The sequence below is a fragment of the Lampris incognitus genome, chromosome 14, assembly GCF_029633865.1.
Source record: "Lampris incognitus isolate fLamInc1 chromosome 14, fLamInc1.hap2, whole genome shotgun sequence".
In the NCBI taxonomy this organism is placed as follows: domain Eukaryota; kingdom Metazoa; phylum Chordata; class Actinopteri; order Lampriformes; family Lampridae; genus Lampris; species Lampris incognitus.
Genome location: NC_079224.1, coordinates 41222538 through 41241481, shown reverse-complemented (window position 1 = coordinate 41241481; position 18944 = coordinate 41222538). Strand labels below are relative to the sequence as shown.

The 18944-nt window shown below is 52.5% G+C and overlaps 1 protein-coding gene across 1 annotated transcript; it reads right to left on the bottom strand.

Moving 5' to 3' along the window:
- Window positions 1-789: 789 nt before the first annotated feature.
- On the bottom strand, window positions 790-8988 carry ppm1la (protein phosphatase, Mg2+/Mn2+ dependent, 1La). The gene is made up of 4 exons (XM_056292599.1): window positions 8590-8988; window positions 3557-3731; window positions 1984-2145; window positions 790-1319 (listed from the first exon to the last, which is right to left on the bottom strand). The coding sequence occupies exons 1-4, from the start codon at window positions 8986-8988 to the stop codon at window positions 964-966; spliced, it is 1092 nt and encodes a 363-aa protein (XP_056148574.1). The 3' UTR covers window positions 790-963.
- Between the last annotated feature and the right edge of the window lie 9956 nt (window positions 8989-18944).

Genomic DNA, 18944 nt, shown 5'->3' with positions numbered 1-18944 from the left:
GCTGACGAGATGAGCTAAATAATCAGGCGATACATACATTATATACATGACCCCCACCCCCACCCCCCACTACTGAGGATATACAGTGTCTACATTGGCTGATATGTAAGAATTAGTCATTCCAGAAAAATAAAAGTCTCAAAAGTGCATTGTTGTTTTTTTTTGTTTTTGTTTTTTGTAGTTTTTTTTGGTTTTTCAGGACTCTGTGCATGTGTGTGTGTGTGTGTGTGTGTGTGTGCATTCTTTTTGTTAATATGCAGATATTAAGATTTTGATTTACTGGATTCTGATTTTATTTTATTTTCAAGTTTTTTTTTTCCCAGTCACAATCTCAATGAAGTTATATTTGTTTGTTTTTGTTTTTTGGGTTTTTTTGTTGGTTTTTTTTGTTGTTGTTTGTTTTTCTTTTCTTGTGAGGAGTCGCAGTGGAGCCGCACCATATAGTAAACAGTACATGATCAATATGTCACAGTCAGACAGGTGCTGGTTCAGATAAAAACCCCTTGGCGATAAAAGGGGAATGCTTGGTGTCTGATTAGAGGCTTGGTGTGTGTGTGTGTGTGTGTGTGTGTGTGTGTGTGTGTGTGTGTGTGTGTCCACTGTTTGTGATAAGATGTGTATGCATTCAATTTTCATGACTGTGCAAACAGACAGATATCCGATCTGCATTTTTCCCCTGTCTGACCTTCAACCTTTTTTTTTTCATTCAAAACAAAACTTCAACTTCAAGCATGTGTGTGTGTGTGTGTGTGTGTGTGTGTGTGTGTGTGTGTGTGTGTGTGTGTGTTTTCGTTTGTCAGAGCATCCATAAGAGAGCACTCAGTGTCCGGTCTTCTGCAATTTCCAATGCTCTCGTGGTGTTCGACTTGCTGTTCGCCGCTCCGTCCAGTAGAGGGAGACAGCATCTCTACCGCTGCAGAAAGTACCAACGATCCCTGTGTGAGCTCTCGCCTTCACTCCGGTCTACTCCCCTGCCTTGCTGCTCCCCCCTGCCCCACTCTTGAACTTCACCACCATGACGGTTATGTTATCGGGGCAGCCGCGGTAGAAGGACTGGAGGACGATGCTCTTGGCGCCGTAGTGCGGCTCGTCGAGACGCTCGCGGACAAACCTCACCGCCTCTTCGTTGCTGAAGGCGTCCCACAGACCGTCCGATGCCAGGATCATAAACTCCGGCTGGAGTTTGTCGAGGTCGAAGGTCATGATGTCAGGGTCGGGGATGACTACGTTGAGGTTCTTCAGTGGGTAGTCGCCTAGCGAACGGGACATGGCCAGGATACCCTGGACTCTCCAGGATCCGTTAAAACTGATGAACCCTCCTAAGAGTGGACATATTTAAAAAAAACGTCATTCACTTATTACTATCCGCCATCTTGTGATCTATAAATGACCAAAACAAATCTTTTGGAACTATACAATTCAGCAAGTACACTGGTCCATCCATCCATTGTCCAAACCGCTTATCCTGCTTTCGGGGTCGCAGGGATGCTGGAGCCTATCCCAGCAGTCACTGGACGGCAGGCGGGGAGACACCCTGGACAGGCCGCCAGGCCATCACAGGGCCCACACACATTCACACCTAGGGACAATTTAGTATGGCCGATTCACCTGACCTGCATGTCTTTGGACTGTGGGAGGAAACCCACGCAGACACGGGGAGAACATGCAAACTCCCCACAGAGGACGACCCCCAAGGTTGGACAACCCCGGGGCTCGAACCCACGACCCTTCTTGCCGTGAGGCGACCGCGCTAACCGCTGCGCCGCCAAATACATTGTTTCTATTGGTAATGACAAACAATAAGCTTTGGTCAGGTTCACCTGGAGAAACCCGCGAGGCAGCCTCATCACTGTGGGACGAACCAAAGCATGACGTCATTCTAAAACCTACCGCCGAAGGACACCTGAAGACTTACAATGTTCAGTACAGTGAAGCACGTCCAGGATAACTCTTACTTCTAGTGTTGTTGTCACTGCCACTTACCAGCCCTCTTGATCCTCTTGCGCTCTTTAAGCTGATACGGCTTGTGGTCGTGCGACAACGCGACAGCGTTGCCATCTTTGTCACACAAAACGCCACGCGAGTCCCCGACATTGGCCACCGTCAGCTCTCTGTCCGATAACAGGGCGACCAGACAGGTCGTGCCTGGGGAGGGGGGAGAAAAGGGGGCAATAGATAAGCAGGGTGATGGTGAATGATGGATGAAGGTCATTAAGTGAATAGCGTTACAGGCCAAGATACGATTACGCCCTGAAAATACTGAGACTTTTGGGGGTTTCCTGTGCCCGGCTCGGGGTGCCAGATGGAGGGAGTTCACCATCTGGACCGTCCAACGTAATGGAGCAGAGGAGAGAGTGCAAGACATATTTCTGGCTGCCGGTATATATCAGACTAAAAGGGCTCTTTCTTAGCACTGCCAGGCCCGGAATGCTGTGAAGGAGTCTCAGTCACGATGTGTGTCAGGGAATTGTATAAATATCAGTCCATTTCTAATCCACAGCAGAAGCCTCGCTCTGTATTCCTGCAAGGAGTGGGGTTTTTTTGCAGGAAGTCACCAGCGGTGGAAGCGAGGAGCAGGGAGAAGAGGAGCACGAAACCGAACATGTAAAGAGGTCCAGCACGGTGCCGACTGACTGCACTGGGATTTGCCTTTTCGAGATCGAAGGTGTTTTTGGTTTTGCACCGTTGCCCCCAAAAAGATTACCCTCGCAGCTTCGGAGCACAGCAGTCGCCTGATGCTAAGCTTGCTCAAGAGCGGATCAATGTAAAAGATCCCGCCACCCATCGCTCGAGTTGGACTCCTAACGATAGGAAAATACAGGGGCTTGAAAAAAATTACCGGATTTTCCCTTTAAGTCGCGACGCTAGAGAGCCCACATCCTGCTAAGCTGACCTCTCACAGAGCATCTTGCACATCGCTGCCCACCTTTAATGAACGACTCCCCCGGTGGGCTAATGGTAGCCAAGATGTTTGCATCCTGGAGCCACTTGACGATACCCAGTAAAGTCGAGAAAGGAGCTGTTCGCCAAGGCTGCTCCACAGGACTCTCAGAAGGGGGGGGGGCTACATGACGAAAGAGTTTCCTCACTAAGGCCCACGGTCACACATGCATTTGCCCCCTGTTCACTTCCACTGTATGCGAGTAAAGGGGGGTGAATATCACGGTGGCCCAGTGGTCAGCGCTGTTGCCTCACAGCAGGAAGGTCGTGGGTTCGAACCCCGGGCCGTCCCTTTCTGTGTGGAGTTCGCACGTTCTCCCCGTGTCTGCATGTTAGGGTTAATACTCCTGCCTGTGCCCCTGAGCAAGGCAATGGGGGAAAAAAAAAAGAACTGGACGTTGAACCCCACGCGAGGGGACGACGCTACTTTACTACGCCCCCCGGAAGTGAACGTTTTAGAACGGAAGTGAACGTTTTAGAACGGAAGTGAACGGGCGCGTGTGTGACCGTGCCCTTCTCGACATGAACGACGACAGCCCTCCCTCCCCCCCTCCCCCGACATCTCCTGCTCCGATTCCTCCCCGCGCCTCCTCCGACCCCGCCCTCCAACCCTGACCTGCTTCATCGTGGTTGGCGGAGAGCTTGTCCAGCATGTCGCGGTCCACGGACAGGATGCGCTGTTCCAGGATGCTGGCGTAGGACAGAGCGCCCTCTCGCTTCTCTCTCTCAAAGGCCTGCAGCTGCTGCTTGAGGGAGTCTGGCAGGTGGGCTTTCACATAGTCAGCTGCAGCCTGGAAGAGGGACGGGGGGGGGGATGAGGGGGAGGATTGATGGGGGGGGTGACAAAGAACACCATTTAAAACATGGTGAGATAAGTGTTTTCTTCTTCTTCTTTTTTATATATATATATGTAGATGCTGAAATAGACGGTGTTGGCCATCTTTGCAGTTTGCCCCCCTGAGTTGCATTATGTTGTCTGACATTATTACACAGGGAAGGTTTTTTTAAAAAATATATATCTTTAATTGAGTGTTCAGCACTTTTTTACCAGGAATAATACGTTATCTCTATTATTATTATTATTATTATTATTATTATTATTATTATTAATAGTATTTCCTCTCCAACTCTCCAGCCCCTTGCTCTTTTTTTGGGGGGGGGGGTTTCACCGCCCGGACTCCTAAAATGCGAGCGTTGCAATATGTGGACAAAAGGCGTCCTCTCTGTTCCACACGTCCTGTCTCCTGACCCGCTGTCCAAACATAATCACGAGGCATCTCTCCGCAGCGCCTTCGCAATAACTGTTGCGTTCGGGCCCGAGATTTCCCAGAAGAGACGAAGAAGATGTAAAGGCTGACGTGCTAGAGCAGAGGTCTCGCTTCAAGGCTTGTGCATATTATGGAGCTGAAGAGTTTTACCCCACCCCACCCCCCCAAAAAAAGGATTTGAAAACATGATCTAATGTGCAGCAATGCTGATTGCGGACGTGAAACATCGACATAAATGGTTGAAATTATCATCGATCGTGTCTGCGTGGGCTTCCTCCCACAGTCCAAAGACATGCGGGTCAGGTGAATCGGCCGTACTGAATCGTCCCTAGGTGTGTGTGTGTCGGCCCTGTGATGGACTGGCGGCCTGTCCGGGGTGTCTCCCCCACCTGCCGCCCAATGACTGCTGGGATAGGCTCCAGCCTCCCCCCGCCACCCTGAGAGCAGGATGAGCAGCTTGGATAATGGATGGATGGATGGCTGGATGGATGGATGGATGGATGGATGGATGGATGGATGGATGGATGGATGGATGGATGGATGGGTGGATGGATGGATGGATGGATGGGTGGATGGATGGATGGATGGATGGGTGTTTCCACCAGTTCAGCCACCAAGTTTATCGAAACACAACTTGAACCCGAGACGCCGATCATTAAAGCGGATTAAACAGGGGACGACACGCGGACAGGAAGCGTGACGTGGACGTGCGATATGAGAGATTTACAAAAGCCCCAATGAGTCATCAGCGTGAACAATCTCCCCCCGTCTGCCGCCCTCCATCGCTCTCCCCCCGTACGAGGCTGCTCGCTCGTCCATTTGCCTAATTGGAGACGGAGGCACTCGGTGCACCTTAATCAACGAGAAAGCATCGCGTGTGGATTTCCTGCCACTCTCACGGGGGGACGTTTCCGCCCTCATAACGGAAGACCGAACCTATATCTTATCGTCCCGGGTTTGTCAGTGGGAGACTATCGGAGGAGACGGTGCACGGTCAGGCTCCCGAACACTCCTCTTTTCAGTCGGCGGTTAGGAAGGGCCCCTTTACCCGGCGAGGCGGCGGGAGCCTGTGAGGAGGGGGTGGAAAGTTACACAAACTGCTCAAAGTCCTGCTTCTGCAGCAAAAGCGTCTGTCCACAAAAAGTCAGGACAGGCCGGTTTATTTACAACGTTTACGGCTAGCTAGCTGCCCCCGTGGAAGCCCGGGGGAAAATGCCTTGCATCTTTTGAGGGCCAGAAGGCGCCGCTCGGCCAGGGACAGGCTTCTCTAATGTCCGTATTTGGCTTGGCGGCTTCGCTTCCAGAGCGGGGCGGATGCAGGTGGGCGCACAGGCCCGCAGTTGTGCCAAACGGCAGAGAAAAAAAAACTGCACCAACAAATAAAGTATTTGGACATTCGCACTTGCAGTACTTTTCCCACAAGGTTATGGGCCACATGCCTCGGCTGCCCCAGAGGGGACCTGAACATGTAGGGTGATCTGACCCTACCGGTATGCCCCGACATAATTCAGCTGTAACGTACAGGCCGAATAATCGGCGGGCAGTGGTTTGCCTTTCAAAGTGCAACAAGAGGATTTCTGGATTTGTGCACGTGTTTATTCCTGGTAAGAATGCCGGATGATGTCAGGGTCAGACTGACCCGGCCTGCAGGGTCACGGCACTGGTGCAACATATATAAATGGAAAGGTCGAAGGAATGCAAAAAAAAAACAAAAAAAAAACAAACAAGGAAACACATATTCAACATTCATACAGAGGCCAGACAGGCAGAGAGAGAGAGAAAGACAGACAGACAGACAGAGACAGACAGACAAACAGAGAGGGAGAACAACAGAAAGAGAGAGAGACAGAGAGGGGGAGGGGGAGAGACAGAAAGAGAGAGACAGACAAACAGACAGAGAGTGAGCGAGAGAGACAGAAAGAGAGAGAGACAGACAGAGAGAGGGAGAGCGACGGAAAGAAATAGACAAACAGACAGACAGACGGTCAGATAGAGAGAGGCAGATACAGAGAGACAGACAGACAGACAGACAGACAGAGCAAGAGCAAGCGAGAGAGAAACAGACAGAGCGAGAACGAGAGCGAGACAGAGAGAGGGAGAGAGACAGACAGACAGACAGACAGACAGACAGACAGACAGACAGACAGACAGAGACACAGAGAGACAGAGGGAGAGAGAGAGAGATAGACAGACAGACAGACAGACAGACAGACAGACAGACAGACAGACAGACAGACAGAGCGAGAGAGAGAGAAACAGACAGAGCGAGACAGAGAGAGGGAGAGAGACAGACAGACAGACAGACAGACAGACAGACAGACAGACAGACAGACAGACAGACAGAGACACAGAGAGACAGAGGGAGAGAGAGATAGACAGACAGACAGACAGACAGACAGACAGACAGACAGACAGACAGAGAGAGGGAGAGAGACAGACAGACAGACAGACAGACAGACAGACAGACAGAGAGAGCGAGCGAGAGAGAGAGAGAGAAACAGACAGAGCGAGACAGAGAGAGGGAGAGAGACAGACAGACAGAAAGACAGACAGACAGACAGACAGACAGACAGACAGACAGACAGACAGACAGAGAGAGACACAGAGAGACAGAGGGAGAGAGAGAGATAGACAGACAGACAGACAGACAGACAGACAGACAGACAGACAGAGAGAGCGAGAGAGAGAGAAACAGACAGAGCGAGACAGAGAGAGGGAGAGAGACAGACAGACAGACAGACAGACAGACAGACAGACAGACAGACAGACAGACAGAGAGAGCGAGAGAGAGAGATCTGGAGAGGGGTGCCGGGGCAGGAAGGTTAAATATTTGATCATGGGACAGGAATAGACAAGGAGGTCTCTATCTGTCACCAAATACAACATCCGCCACGACCAAACTCCAAACCAATTAAACAGCCTTTCTTTTGGTGTGTGTGTGTGTGCGTGTGTGTGTGTGTGTGTGTGTGTGTGTGCCATGGATCATGTATTGAAATGTATGTATGTGCACACAGTGTGAGACAGTAAAACCCCAGATAGCAAAATTGCTATGGCCCGGACCCGGACCTGGACCCGTCCCACACCCGACTTTCATCTTTCTTTCCTCCGGCCCACATGCCACGTGGAATGACGGCACTTGGGAGGTCCGCTCCTGTTTGCCAGATCTGGGCCAGAACCAAGCCATAGCAATGCCGCTTGTGCCGCATATTTGCCAAAGGTGGCTCCATATTTGTTTTGTGATATTTGGGCCATATTCACCATTTACCACCCGGGCCACTTCAGGGGCACATCCACATCACATGTTGCCCAGAGCACCGCGTCTTTGCCAAAAAAGGCCCACATGTGATCTGGCACATTTGGGCCATATTTGCTATTATACATGTGGGCCACTTCAGGCTCACATCCATTTTGTCAGGGCCTCAAGAAGGCCGCATCGCTGCCTGAAGTGGCCCACATCCGGGTCCTGCCTGGGAGGACCCGTGTCTTTAACACGCATGACCTCCTGCTCCCTCTGATCGTCGTCCTTTGTTTGAGTCTTCACGGGGTTGCGATCTGGTCGCGCGAACGTAAAAGGCAAATTCTGAGATTTCCAGGAGATGCTCTCGATCACAACCCGGCCAGAGCGGCATTTGAACCCCCCCCCCCCCCCCCCATAAACCGAACCCTTAAGCCAACACTGACTCTATAGTGCAGCCCGTGTGTTTCTCTGGTTGGTTTGGTTTGAGTGCTCGAGGCAGACTGGAACCACTGGCGACAGTGGGGTTGCGACAGATGGTCCCCGGGACACGTGGTCTGCGAGCAGCCATGAGAATTCAGTGACCCTTGACAAGGGGAGTGGAAGGAAGAAAGACAAAACCTTCACACGTGCACACGCACGTGCACACGCGCACACACATGCACGCACACAAAGGATGGGCTTGCTCTTTGTGGGGGAGTGCGCTCTTTTCATCTCCGTGACCAGGAGCAAAGGTGTGCTCACTAAATACCCCGATGCTGCAGGGGATGGGGCAATTCGTGCATTTGAAACGAAGCACTAATCAACACGTAGGTTGTCGTGGCTTCACGCATCTGTATGCAGCATCGTGCGGCATTTTGAGGATTTGAAACACAAACGTAGGTTCACTTTATTCAAACTTCAATATGGCCATGTAGAAGAGACAAAACGCCTCCCCCCCTCTTCCCCCCGTTAGCACAGGCAAGTCCACATGCAGCTCTGCCTGCAATAAATCAAAGTGACGGTGGATGGTGACTACCCATTTATTTTTTTATTTTTTCATTTTTTTGCGCAAGTGCATGCCATAATTCATCGTGCAGGATAGCTAGTGCACGTGCCGACGGGCCTCATACTAATCCCCCCCCACCCACCCGCCCGCCGGTTTACCTCTCCACCGTGACCGTCAAATATCCCAAATATGGACGGGTGGCTCTTGTTGGCGATGTCGGTGAGCACCTCGAAGCGGTCCTCCATGTGATCCCGCCGCCCTTGTATGGAGTAAACGGCCACGTTGTTGTTCTTGAACTCCCAGGTCTTGGAGAACTCCGCGTCCAGCACGCTGAGGCCGCCGAGGCGGTCGTTCTGCATCATCTCCGCCACCTTCCCCTTCACCATCTTCACGGCATCCCGGCTGGACTTGACGATGGTTTTCACCTCGTCGGTGTGAAAGAAATAACTCCACAGCGCCAGGCTTATGCACAACAGAAACAGTGTCTCCGGCCTGAGGAGGAAATAACGCATGATTCGACCCAAGAGAGACAACAGCGTCATTGTGTCTCCTATCATCACACGCAACAAAACTGCAGTCCGTCTCTCTCTCTCTCTCTCTCTCTCCCCCCCCTCTCTCTCTCGCTCGCTCGCTCTCTCTCTCTCTCTCTCTCTCTCTCTCTCTCTCTCTTCGTGCAATTCACTCCATCCGCTCAAAGGAGCAATTCTACATTGTCCCACCGCCACAGAAATGTGCATCGAAACATCTTACATTGGTTAGCGCAGGCCTGCACTGGCTGCTTTCTCCGCGCTCCGCGGGCACCGTTGCACGGACGGATGCCAGACACCGGGACGATGAAGTGCTGCACAAAGGCGGACAGGCTCTCCCCCCCCCTCTCTCCACCCCCCCCACCCCCCCTTCATTGATCCGGGCCCCGTCTCGGGAGCCGCGATATCGTAATACGCGTCAGCGTCGCGCCTCCAACCAACGGCTGCGAGAGGATTTGCGGAGGAGAGACGATCGCGAACGGTTCGTTGTAGACGCAGGCGGATCGCGCGTGCGTGCGCGCGCGCGCGCGCGGGGGGGAGTTTAGACCCACCCGCAAAGTGACGTGGGGGCTGGTCGACGTTGCTTTTGATGGGGATGGTCGGTGGCCTGTTTTCCGCTGAACCCCCTTTTCTCCCCTCGCCGGGAAACGTGGCTGTTGCGACGTCGCTCCGCACCAACACGGTTATTTTCCTCCGCGCGGCCGTCTTCCAAGTGTGGCCGCCGGCGCTGCTCAGTGCGCAGCCGCAGACTGGCTCCCGATGGAGGCTCGAATGGTCGTGAAACACAAGATGACAGGAGCTGTTGTTATTACAACGTCACGTTTAAGTTACGTGTTATATAAAGCAGCACAACATAGCCACGTTTTCCCTTGCCGTCGCGATAATAGGTTATAGCGCACGCCGCTCCCTCAAAGGACTGCGGAGTATAGAAGAGAACATGATACGGACCTAGCACACACACACACACACACACACACACACACACACACACACACACACACGTAAGATGGTGACGAGTCATTGCCAGTGCATAAAAGAAAACCAAACCAAGCAGTGCACGAATTTGCCCCCTGGTGGCTCTAATGAGTATTACATGCTGAATATGAGCGTCTGTATGTGCCCTGCATGGGGACTTGCAGGGGGCTCAGTAGGTTTAAACAGCTCGTCACACATGCGCAGCTGCTTCACTGAGAGATATTGCTAACAAGGACACACTGTTTTACCCGTATTCCTGCACATTGCACAACACTGTTTGTTTGTTTGTTTGTTTGTTTGTTTGTTTGTTTGTTTGTTTGTTTGTTTGTGTGCATGTAGATATTTGTTTTTTTGGTCGTTCATAGTCTTATTTTATCTCTTATTTTCAAGTTTTTATTCTTATAAGTGCTGGACCTGTTCTGTTTTTTTCTTCTTCTTCTGTTTTCACCTGCCACAACACTCAACTTTCCCCAGTGCAGATTCATAAAGTGTCTTCTTATCGCGTCTCGTCTCATAATCTCATTTTATCTTATCTTATCTGGTCTTGTCTTGTCTTGTGGTCTCATCTCATCTCATCTTATCTTATCTAATCTTGTCTTATCTCATCTCATCTTATTTCATCTTATCTTAACGAACATTTTACTGATTTTGCATAAGGGCCTGGAGCTAGTGTGTGTACATATTTCACACTGTGTTTACAAAGATCATATGCATGACTTGGTGAGATTTACACTGTGTTTAATTTCATACCATTTTATTTGTTCTTTCTTTCTTTTTCTTTCTTTCTGTAACCGGTTTTTTTTTTTTTTGCCCGGTGAGGGATTCGATACGAGGTGTACTGCACCACATGGCGACATCACTAACCGCTCGGCTAAAGGATCAGACCCGTTAGCTAGGGGCTAACGTGTCTTATTAGTAGTTTACATTTCTTTCTTTTTTCTTTCTTTAATCCAAAAGCAAAACAAACAACTGTATATGCAGTAAATTGACATTGCAAACAGGATATGACCTCAAACTGAGACAGCGCAGTAAAGCCATTAACACGTATCTTGGATGGCTGAGTAAACCAGATTAGAATAGAAAACACTACTCATACAATGAGGCCCTTGTACAGAATCTAAAAAAAAACCCAAAACAAAACAAAACAAAACAAAACAAAACAAAACAAAAACCCACGGCGGCGACCGGGTGGCTTGGCGGGTTATTCCGTTGCCTACCAACACGGGGATCGCTGGTTCGAATCCCCGCGTTACCTCCGGCTTAGTCGGGAGTCTGCGGGTGGGAGGCCGGATGTGGGTATGTGTCCTGGTCTCTACACCTGTTCGGGTGGGAGGGGGTAAATAGCGTGATCCTCCCACGCGCTACGTTCCCCTGGCGAAATCTCTCACTGTCAGGTGAAAAGAAGCGGCTGGCGACTCCACGTGTATGGGAGGAGGCGTGTGGTAGTCTGCAGCCCTCCCCGGATCGGCAGAGGGGGTGGAGAGCAGCGACCGGGATGGCTTGGAAGAGAGGGGCCGAGTACACTTGGGGAGAAAAAGGGGGAACCCCCCCCCTCCAAAAAAAACACACAAAACACACACACACACTCATACCCAACGAGTCGTACGGAAATCAAGTTATCAAACCAGACCCAAACTCAGAAATCAACAAGTTATTACATCAAAGTATGACATGAAATAAATTCCTAAAATAAAATGCAATTGTATACTACCGGTAAAACACATACGCAAAGTATGCCGCCTTTAAAGTTAAGTTAGTAATGTAACCGTGTAGAGCCGAAGGAACGGAGAAGACCGTAGGTTCACACTTTAGCCGTGTAGGCAACTTTCTTTAATCCACGGTAAATCAGAGAGACAACCTCACCACAGCTCGACTGAGCGGAGGTGGCAAGAATAACCAGAAAACTGGCTGGACAACCATAACTTAACCCTGCGTTAACCTGCCAGGGCAACCATGACTTAACCCTTAGTTCCTGGGTTGAATTCTGTCCCCAATACGTGTCCACCACATGAGCCCCCCCCCAGAATTCGCCCTAGTAATCGAAGTCAGGCAGGCGCGGGGGGACGACAGGCCGTCCGCGGCGGCTCCGGATAACAGGGGCCGGAGTGTCTCTGGGAGGCATTGACGCGGGCCTGTGGAGGTCGGCCTGAGGAGCAGAAGAGGCAGCTCGGGCCTCCACGGGGGGAGGAGGCGGAGCCGGGGGACGACCGCGACGAGGAGGTTGGGCTAACTCCAACGGCTGCGTCAAGTCCAGGTGTGCGGGTTTAACTCGGTCCACTGAAACATGCTCGGCCGTGCCCCCAAAATCCACCACCAGGTGCTTAGTTCCCCGTTCCAGGACGCGGAAGGGGCCGTCATAAGGGGGTTGCAGAGGGGGGCGGTGTGCGTCGTGACGAATGAACACGTAGTCCGCTGACTGCAGACCTGGGGGCACCTGGGACACCGGAGCGCCGTGTTGGGCGGTAGGGACGGGTGTGAAAGCTCTGACCCCGTCCAGCAAGGAGGCTCGTTGGTCCACAGCTGACCAGGGACGCGTTGCGTTGGGCATGAAATCGCCTGGGACTCGCAGCGGCGTGCCGTACACCAGCTCCGCAGAGGAGGCTTGTAGGTCTTCCTTCGGGGCGGTCCGCAGGCCCAGCATGACCCATGGGAGCTTGTCGACCCAGTTGCAGTCCTTGAGAGTAGCCCGAAGCGCAGCCTTCATGGACCGGTGGAAGCGCTCACATAGGCCGTTCGCCTGAGGGTGGTAGGCGGTAGTGCGGTGAAGCTTGACGCCCAGAGCCTCACCCACAGCATTCCATAGCTCTGAGGTAAACTGTGGCCCGCGGTCAGATGAAAGGTCAGAAGGCGTACCGAAACGTGAGACCCACGACCCAATAAAAGCCCGGGCCACATCAGCAGACGTCGTGGATGCCAGGGGAACAGCTTCAGGCCAGCGTGTAGTCCTGTCCACCACAGTGAAGAGGTACGTGAACCCATGGGAGGGGGGTAGGGGACCAACCAGGTCGACGTGGACATGGTCAAATCGTCTCTCCGGCACTGCGAAGCGTTCCAGGGGCGCCTTAATGTGGCGGTGTATCTTAGCCCGCTGACAGGCAACACACGAGTCGGCCCACGCTTTCACGTCTCTCTTAAGTCCCTCCCACACAAACTTAGCAGAGGTCAGGCGCACGGATGGCTTACCGCCTGGATGAGAGAGGCCGTGCACAGCTTCAAATACGGGGCGTCTCCAGCTGTGCGGGACGATGGGCCTGGGCCGTCCTGTGGAGACGTCACACAGGAGGGTGACACCTGTGTCGCTGAAAGGAACGTCCTGCAGGCGGAGCCCCGTGTCGGAGGCCCGGAGACGGAGGATGCTCGGGTCCGTGGCCTGGTCAGCAGCCATCTGTGCATAGTCAAGGCCTAGGTGGACCGCTCCAATCACTGCCCTAGAGAGGCAGTCAGCTACCTGGTTAGACTTACCAGCGACGTGCTGGATGTCGGTAGTGAATTCCGAAATGTAGGAGAGTTGTCGCTGCTGGCGAGCGGACCATGGCTCGGCCGTCTTGGACATGGCAAACGTGAGGGGCTTGTGGTCCACGTACGCAGTAAACTCGCGGCCCTCTAGCAGGAAACGGAAATGCCGGACGGCGAGCCAGAGACCGAGGAGTTCCCTGTCAAAAGTACTATACTTGCGCTCTCGGGGTGTAAGCTGGCGACTGAAAAAGGCCAAAGGCTGCCAAGCCCCCCCCACCCACTGTTCGTGAACCGCACCAACAGCATAGTCCGATGCATCCGTGGTTATGGAAATAGGCGCTGTAGGTGAAGGATGCGCTAGCAGGGTAGCCTGGGAGAGCGCAGCTTTAGTCTCGGTGAACGCACGGTCCCGCTCTGCTGTCCAGTCGACCGCCTGGTTGGGGGACATGCCTTTCAGCGCCTCGTACAGTGGCCGGATGATAAAGGCGGCTCGGGGAATGAAGCGGTGGTAGAATGTCACCATCCCGATGAACTCCCTGAGCGCACGAGCTGTTTGGGGGCGCGGAAAGGCCGCCACCGCTTCCACCTTTGAGGGCAGGGGGACTGCCCCGTCCCCAGTGATGCGGTGCCCGAGGAAATCAATGGCTGTCAGCCCGAACCGGCACTTCGCCGGGTTGACGATCAGCCCATGCTGGCTGAGGCGTGTGAAGAAGGCATGAAGATGGGACAGGTGTTCTTCCTCGGAGGCGCTGGCGATGAGTATGTCGTCCAAATAGACGAAGATGAAAGGAAGGCCACGGAGCACTGAATCCATCAGCCGCTGAAAGGACTGGGCCGCGTTTTTGAGTCCAAATGGCATTCGTAGGAATTCAAATAGGCCGAATGGGGTAGTCACCGCTGTCTTGGGGATGTCTGAGGGGTGCACGGGAACTTGATGATAACCACGGACCAGGTCGACTTTTGAGAAGACGCATTTGCCAGACAGGTTTGCAGAAAAGTCCTGGATATGCGGGACAGGATAGCGGTCGGGCGTGGTGGCGTCATTTAGTCGGCGGTAATCCCCGCATGGGCGCCAACCTCCATCAGGCTTAGCGACGATGTGGAGTGGGGACGCCCACGGGCTGTCAGAGCGGCGGATGATCCCCATGCGTTCCAGGTGCTCGAACTCAGACTTGGCAATGGCGAGTTTGGCGGGGTCGAGACGCCTGGCTCTGGCGTAGACCGGGGGCCCCTTCGTAGCAATGTGATGCTCCACCCCATGCTTAGCGGTGGGTGCAGAGAAGGTAGGCTGGGTGAGGTCAGGGAACTCAGCGAGGAGGCGGTTGAACTTGTCTGCCTCTGAGAGAGAGTTGGCTAGACCTGCATAGGCTGCTTCCCCCCGCGTACATGCGAAGGAGGAGAAGGTTAAGGCGTCGACCAGACGGCTGTTCTGAATGTCCACTAGCAAACCGTAAGCGCACAAAAAATCAGCTCCGAGGAGGGGAAGCGTTACATTGGCCATGACGAACTCCCACGTGAAACGTTGTCCACCAAAACACAGTTCTACAGACCGCACGCCGTAGGTGTGGATAGGGCTGCCGTCAGCCGTCGCCAACTGGGGGCCCCGCTCCCCGCCCATGATGTCGACGTCAGTAGCAGGGAGCACGCTTCTCTGTGCGCCCGTGTCACAAAGAAATCGCCGACCGGAGATGGTGTCGAGGATGAAGAGTAGCCTGCTCGTATCGCCAACACTCATGGCCACTACTGAGTGTTGGCCCTCTCGTTTCCCGTCGGCCTGTAGTTGCAGGGGGAACGGCACCGTTTAGCTTTCGCACCAAATCGAGCGTGGTACATACAGAGTCCAGAGGGCTTGTAGCGGTCTGATGCTGTGGCGCCACCGTCGGGCCACGCCCGCGATGTCGGCGGGGGGCCAGTGAAGGTAGGAGCCAGCACCCCGGCATGGGAGGAACGTTGTGTAGCGACGAAGAATCGGTCAGCCTCCTTTGCCAGCTCACGGGGATCAGTGATGGTGGAGTTAGCGAGCGCAGTCTGGACGTGGGGCGGCATGTTGCGCAGAAACAGCTCCATAAACAGGAAACATGGCTTTTCTTGACCCAGTAGGTTTAACATCCTGCTCATTAGCTCCGATGGTTTGCCATCTCCCAAGCCCTGAATTGCGAAGAGGCGACGTGCTCTCTCCGTTGTTGACAGTTCAAAAGTTTCAAGGAGGAGATGTTTAAGTGCGGCGTATTTACCATCGGCCGGTGGGTTGGTTATGAAACCGCTTATCCTGGAAGCCGTAGCGCCCCCCAGCGCTGCCACTACGTAGTAGCACCTGGTCTCGTCTGCTGTTATGTCTCTGAGAGCGAACTGTGCCTCAGCCTGCGCGAACCATGTAGCCGAGGAAGACTCCCAAAACTCCGGCAGTTTAATTGCAACGGCGTTCGTAGCCATAATGTGTGTGGTTTCAGAAAACTTATCCGAAAACCGACGTCGGGGTCACCAGTGTAGAGCCGAAGGAACGGAGAAGACCGTAGGTTCACACTTTAGCCGTGTAGGCAACTTTCTTTAATCCACGGTAAATCAGAGAGAGAACAAAACCACAGCTCGACTGAGCGGAGGTGGCAAGTGTAATGATCTGTGCCCTCTGGCTATGTTAACTTATAACATTAATAAAGCAAGGACGACTTCTCTCGTGCTGGGTGTTTATTCATCGACCGGATTCCGACTGACGTTGTTACGTACATCACGTGACTTTGTTGTGGCGCTACGGAAAGCCGTAAGGGACATTAGCAAATCAAATATTACTAGCAAATATTACATCTCCCTTTTTCTGAAAAGTGCTGCTTTCTCTGCAGAGATACAGACCACGTTGAGCACGTTTATAAGCGAATACAATCTTAATAAGAAAGAATATGAAAGTGGAACTCTTATATAACTGGACTGCAACAAAGTAGTGTAAAACATTTCCTTCACTGTCTAAATGTGACACCGTAATAACATTTCATCTTTTTTTTTCATTTCATTACTGGTAACTGCAAACAGCAGGTAGGTACACAAGGTAAGTGAACGCTGTAAATATTTCTTTTCAAAACATAGCAGGTATAGTACAGGTTGGTGTAAAATTATCTTTTTTTAACATTCATAAGTCAAGGATTTGTCTTGGTTTGATCGTGCGACCTGACCTCGTGGTGTAATCAGGCTGTGTGTCTGGTTGTCGCTGATTGTTCGTGTCTGGAGGTTCAGCATGCTCTTGCTGATGGGCTTGTGTGTTGTTGTTAGCGCTGGTAACAGTCTGCTGTGAAGTGTGTGTGTGTGTAGTGTGAGTGTTCACTCTGCTTTGTCGCAGGTGTTGACGGTTGCGTTGGTAGATCTGACCTTCTTTGGTTTGGATGTGGTAGCTCCTCTCTGTGTTCGCTGGTCTTTCCACAGTTGCAGGTCTCCAGGATCCATCCTCCTGCCGGAAGCGGATTGGTGTGCCTGCGGGCAGGTGGGGCAGAGGTTTGGCTGTTCGGTTGTAGTATGCCTGCTGGCGCTGTTGACATACCTCTCTCCTTTTGTGAACATCCTCCTGACTGGCGATCTGTGGCTGCAGGTGTTTTGCTGTTGATGGGAGAATGGACCGCAGCCTCCGACTCATCAGTAGCTGTGCCGGTGATTTCAGGTTGTCCACCGGTGTGTTGCGATACTCCAGTAAGCTCATGTAGGGGTCTTTGTTCTCAGCTTTGGCTTTGTCCAGGATGCGTTTGGCCGTCTGGACAGTCTTCTCGGAGAGGCCGTTGCTCTGTGGGTAGTGGGGGCTTGTGGTGGTGTGTGAGAAACCCCATGTCTGTGAGAAGTTGCGGAACTCACCAGAGCTGTAGCACGGACCGTTGTCGCTGATGATAGTCTCGGGGATTCCGTGTCGAGCCATTGCTGCTTTCAGCTTCATGATGACGGCAGATGAGGTGCAGCTGTAAAGTCTCTCTAGCTCGAAGAATCTGGAGTAGTAGTCCACAGTGACTATGAAGTCCTGTGAGTTCCATGTGAATAGGTCTGTGCCTATCACTTGCCACGGCCGCTCGGGTATGGCGTGTGACATCATTGGTTCCTTTGCATTTGCGCTGCGCCGTTCTTGGCATATGCTGCAGTCTGCTACCGCATCCTCGATCTGTTTCCCCATGCCAGGCCAGAACAGTAAGTCTCTTGCTCGGCATTTGCTTTTTTCCACGCCAAGGTGGCTGGCATGGATGCGCTGTATCATGTCCTTGCGAAGCTTTTGGGGGACAATGATTCTCTCACCTTTGAACAGGATACCGTCCATTTCTGAGATTTCTGCTCTGTGGTTCCAGTATTCCTGGATGCTGGGCGGGCACTTTTTCTTTGTGTCTGGCCAGCCAGTGAGTGTGGCTCGTCTGAGTGCGGTGAGCTGTGGATCTTGCGCTGTTTCCTGCTTGATTTCTGTGAGTCTTGTGTCGCTCACAGGGATGTTGCTGAGGACTGTGTGCACTTGGGCCTCCATCCCTTCCTGTAGGTCACTGTCGTGGTGTTCTATTGACTTGCGTGACAGTGTGTCGGCCACCGGTATGTCCTTACCGGGGCGGTGGATGATTTGGATGTCGTATTTTTGGAGCGCCAGGATCATCCGTTGCAGCCGGGGTGGTGCTGCTGCCAGTGGCTTTTTTAGTATTGCCTCCAGAGGCTTGTGGTCTGACTCCACAATTACTTTTCGTCCATACATGTACTCGTGGAACCTCTTGCAGCCGAAGACCACAGCGTAGAGCTCCTTCTCTATCTGTGCGTAGTTTTCTTCAGTGCTGTTGAGTGACTTGGACGCATAGGCAATTGGTTTGCCATCTTGGAGCATGACAGCCCCAAGGCCACTTTTGGATGCATCCACTTGGAGTCGCAGCTCTTTCTGCGGGTCGAAATATGAGAGTACTGGACCTGGGTGCTGTGTAATGAGATTCTTCATCTCTTGGAACGCCTTGTCGTGGACTGCATCCCACACAAACTCACTGTCCTGTTTCAGAAGCTGTCTGAGGGGTGAGTTTATCTGTGAGAGGTGTGGAGCAAATCTGGCGAGGTAGTTGATCATGCCGAGGACTGTCTCCAGCTCTGCTTTGTTCTGTGGGGGTTGCATGTCCTTGACCGCCTTCACCTTGTGTGGGTCTGGTTTGATGCCTTCGTGTGAGAGCGTGTGGCCGAAGTAGCTTACCTCGGACACGCATATGTGACACTTGTCGGGGTTGAGCCTCACCCCTCGCTCCCTTGTGCGCTTCAGCATCGCTCTGAGACGCTGGTCATGTTCCTCTTTAGTCTTGCCGAACACTAGTATATCGTCCACTATGGCCGTCACACCGTCCAATCCTTCATATGTTTCATCCACGCGTCTCTGGAACTCGTCTTGAGCGGACACGATTCCGAATGGCAGTCTGAGGAAACGATACCTGCCAAACACTGTGTTAAATGTCGTCAACATTGAGGATTCAGTGCTCAGTTTGATGGCCCAATAGCCTGACCGCGCGTCTAACACGCTAAAGTACTCAGCTCCAGCAAGCTTTGTGGTGGCGTCCTCCAGCGTGGGGAGGGGGTAG

Bases quoted from the DNA above. Each gene is read 5' to 3' on its own strand.
- ppm1la (XM_056292599.1), bottom strand. From the start codon at position 8,988: ATGATAGGAGACACAATGACGCTGTTGTCTCTCTTGGGTCGAATCATG. The intron at 2,146-3,556 runs GTCAGGGTTGGA...CCCCCTCCCCAG, and splicing joins CGCCAACCACGATGAAGCAG to GCACGACCTGTCTGGTCGCC. The intron at 1,320-1,983 runs GTAAGTGGCAGT...GTCCACTCTTAG, and splicing joins CAAGAGGATCAAGAGGGCTG to GAGGGTTCATCAGTTTTAAC.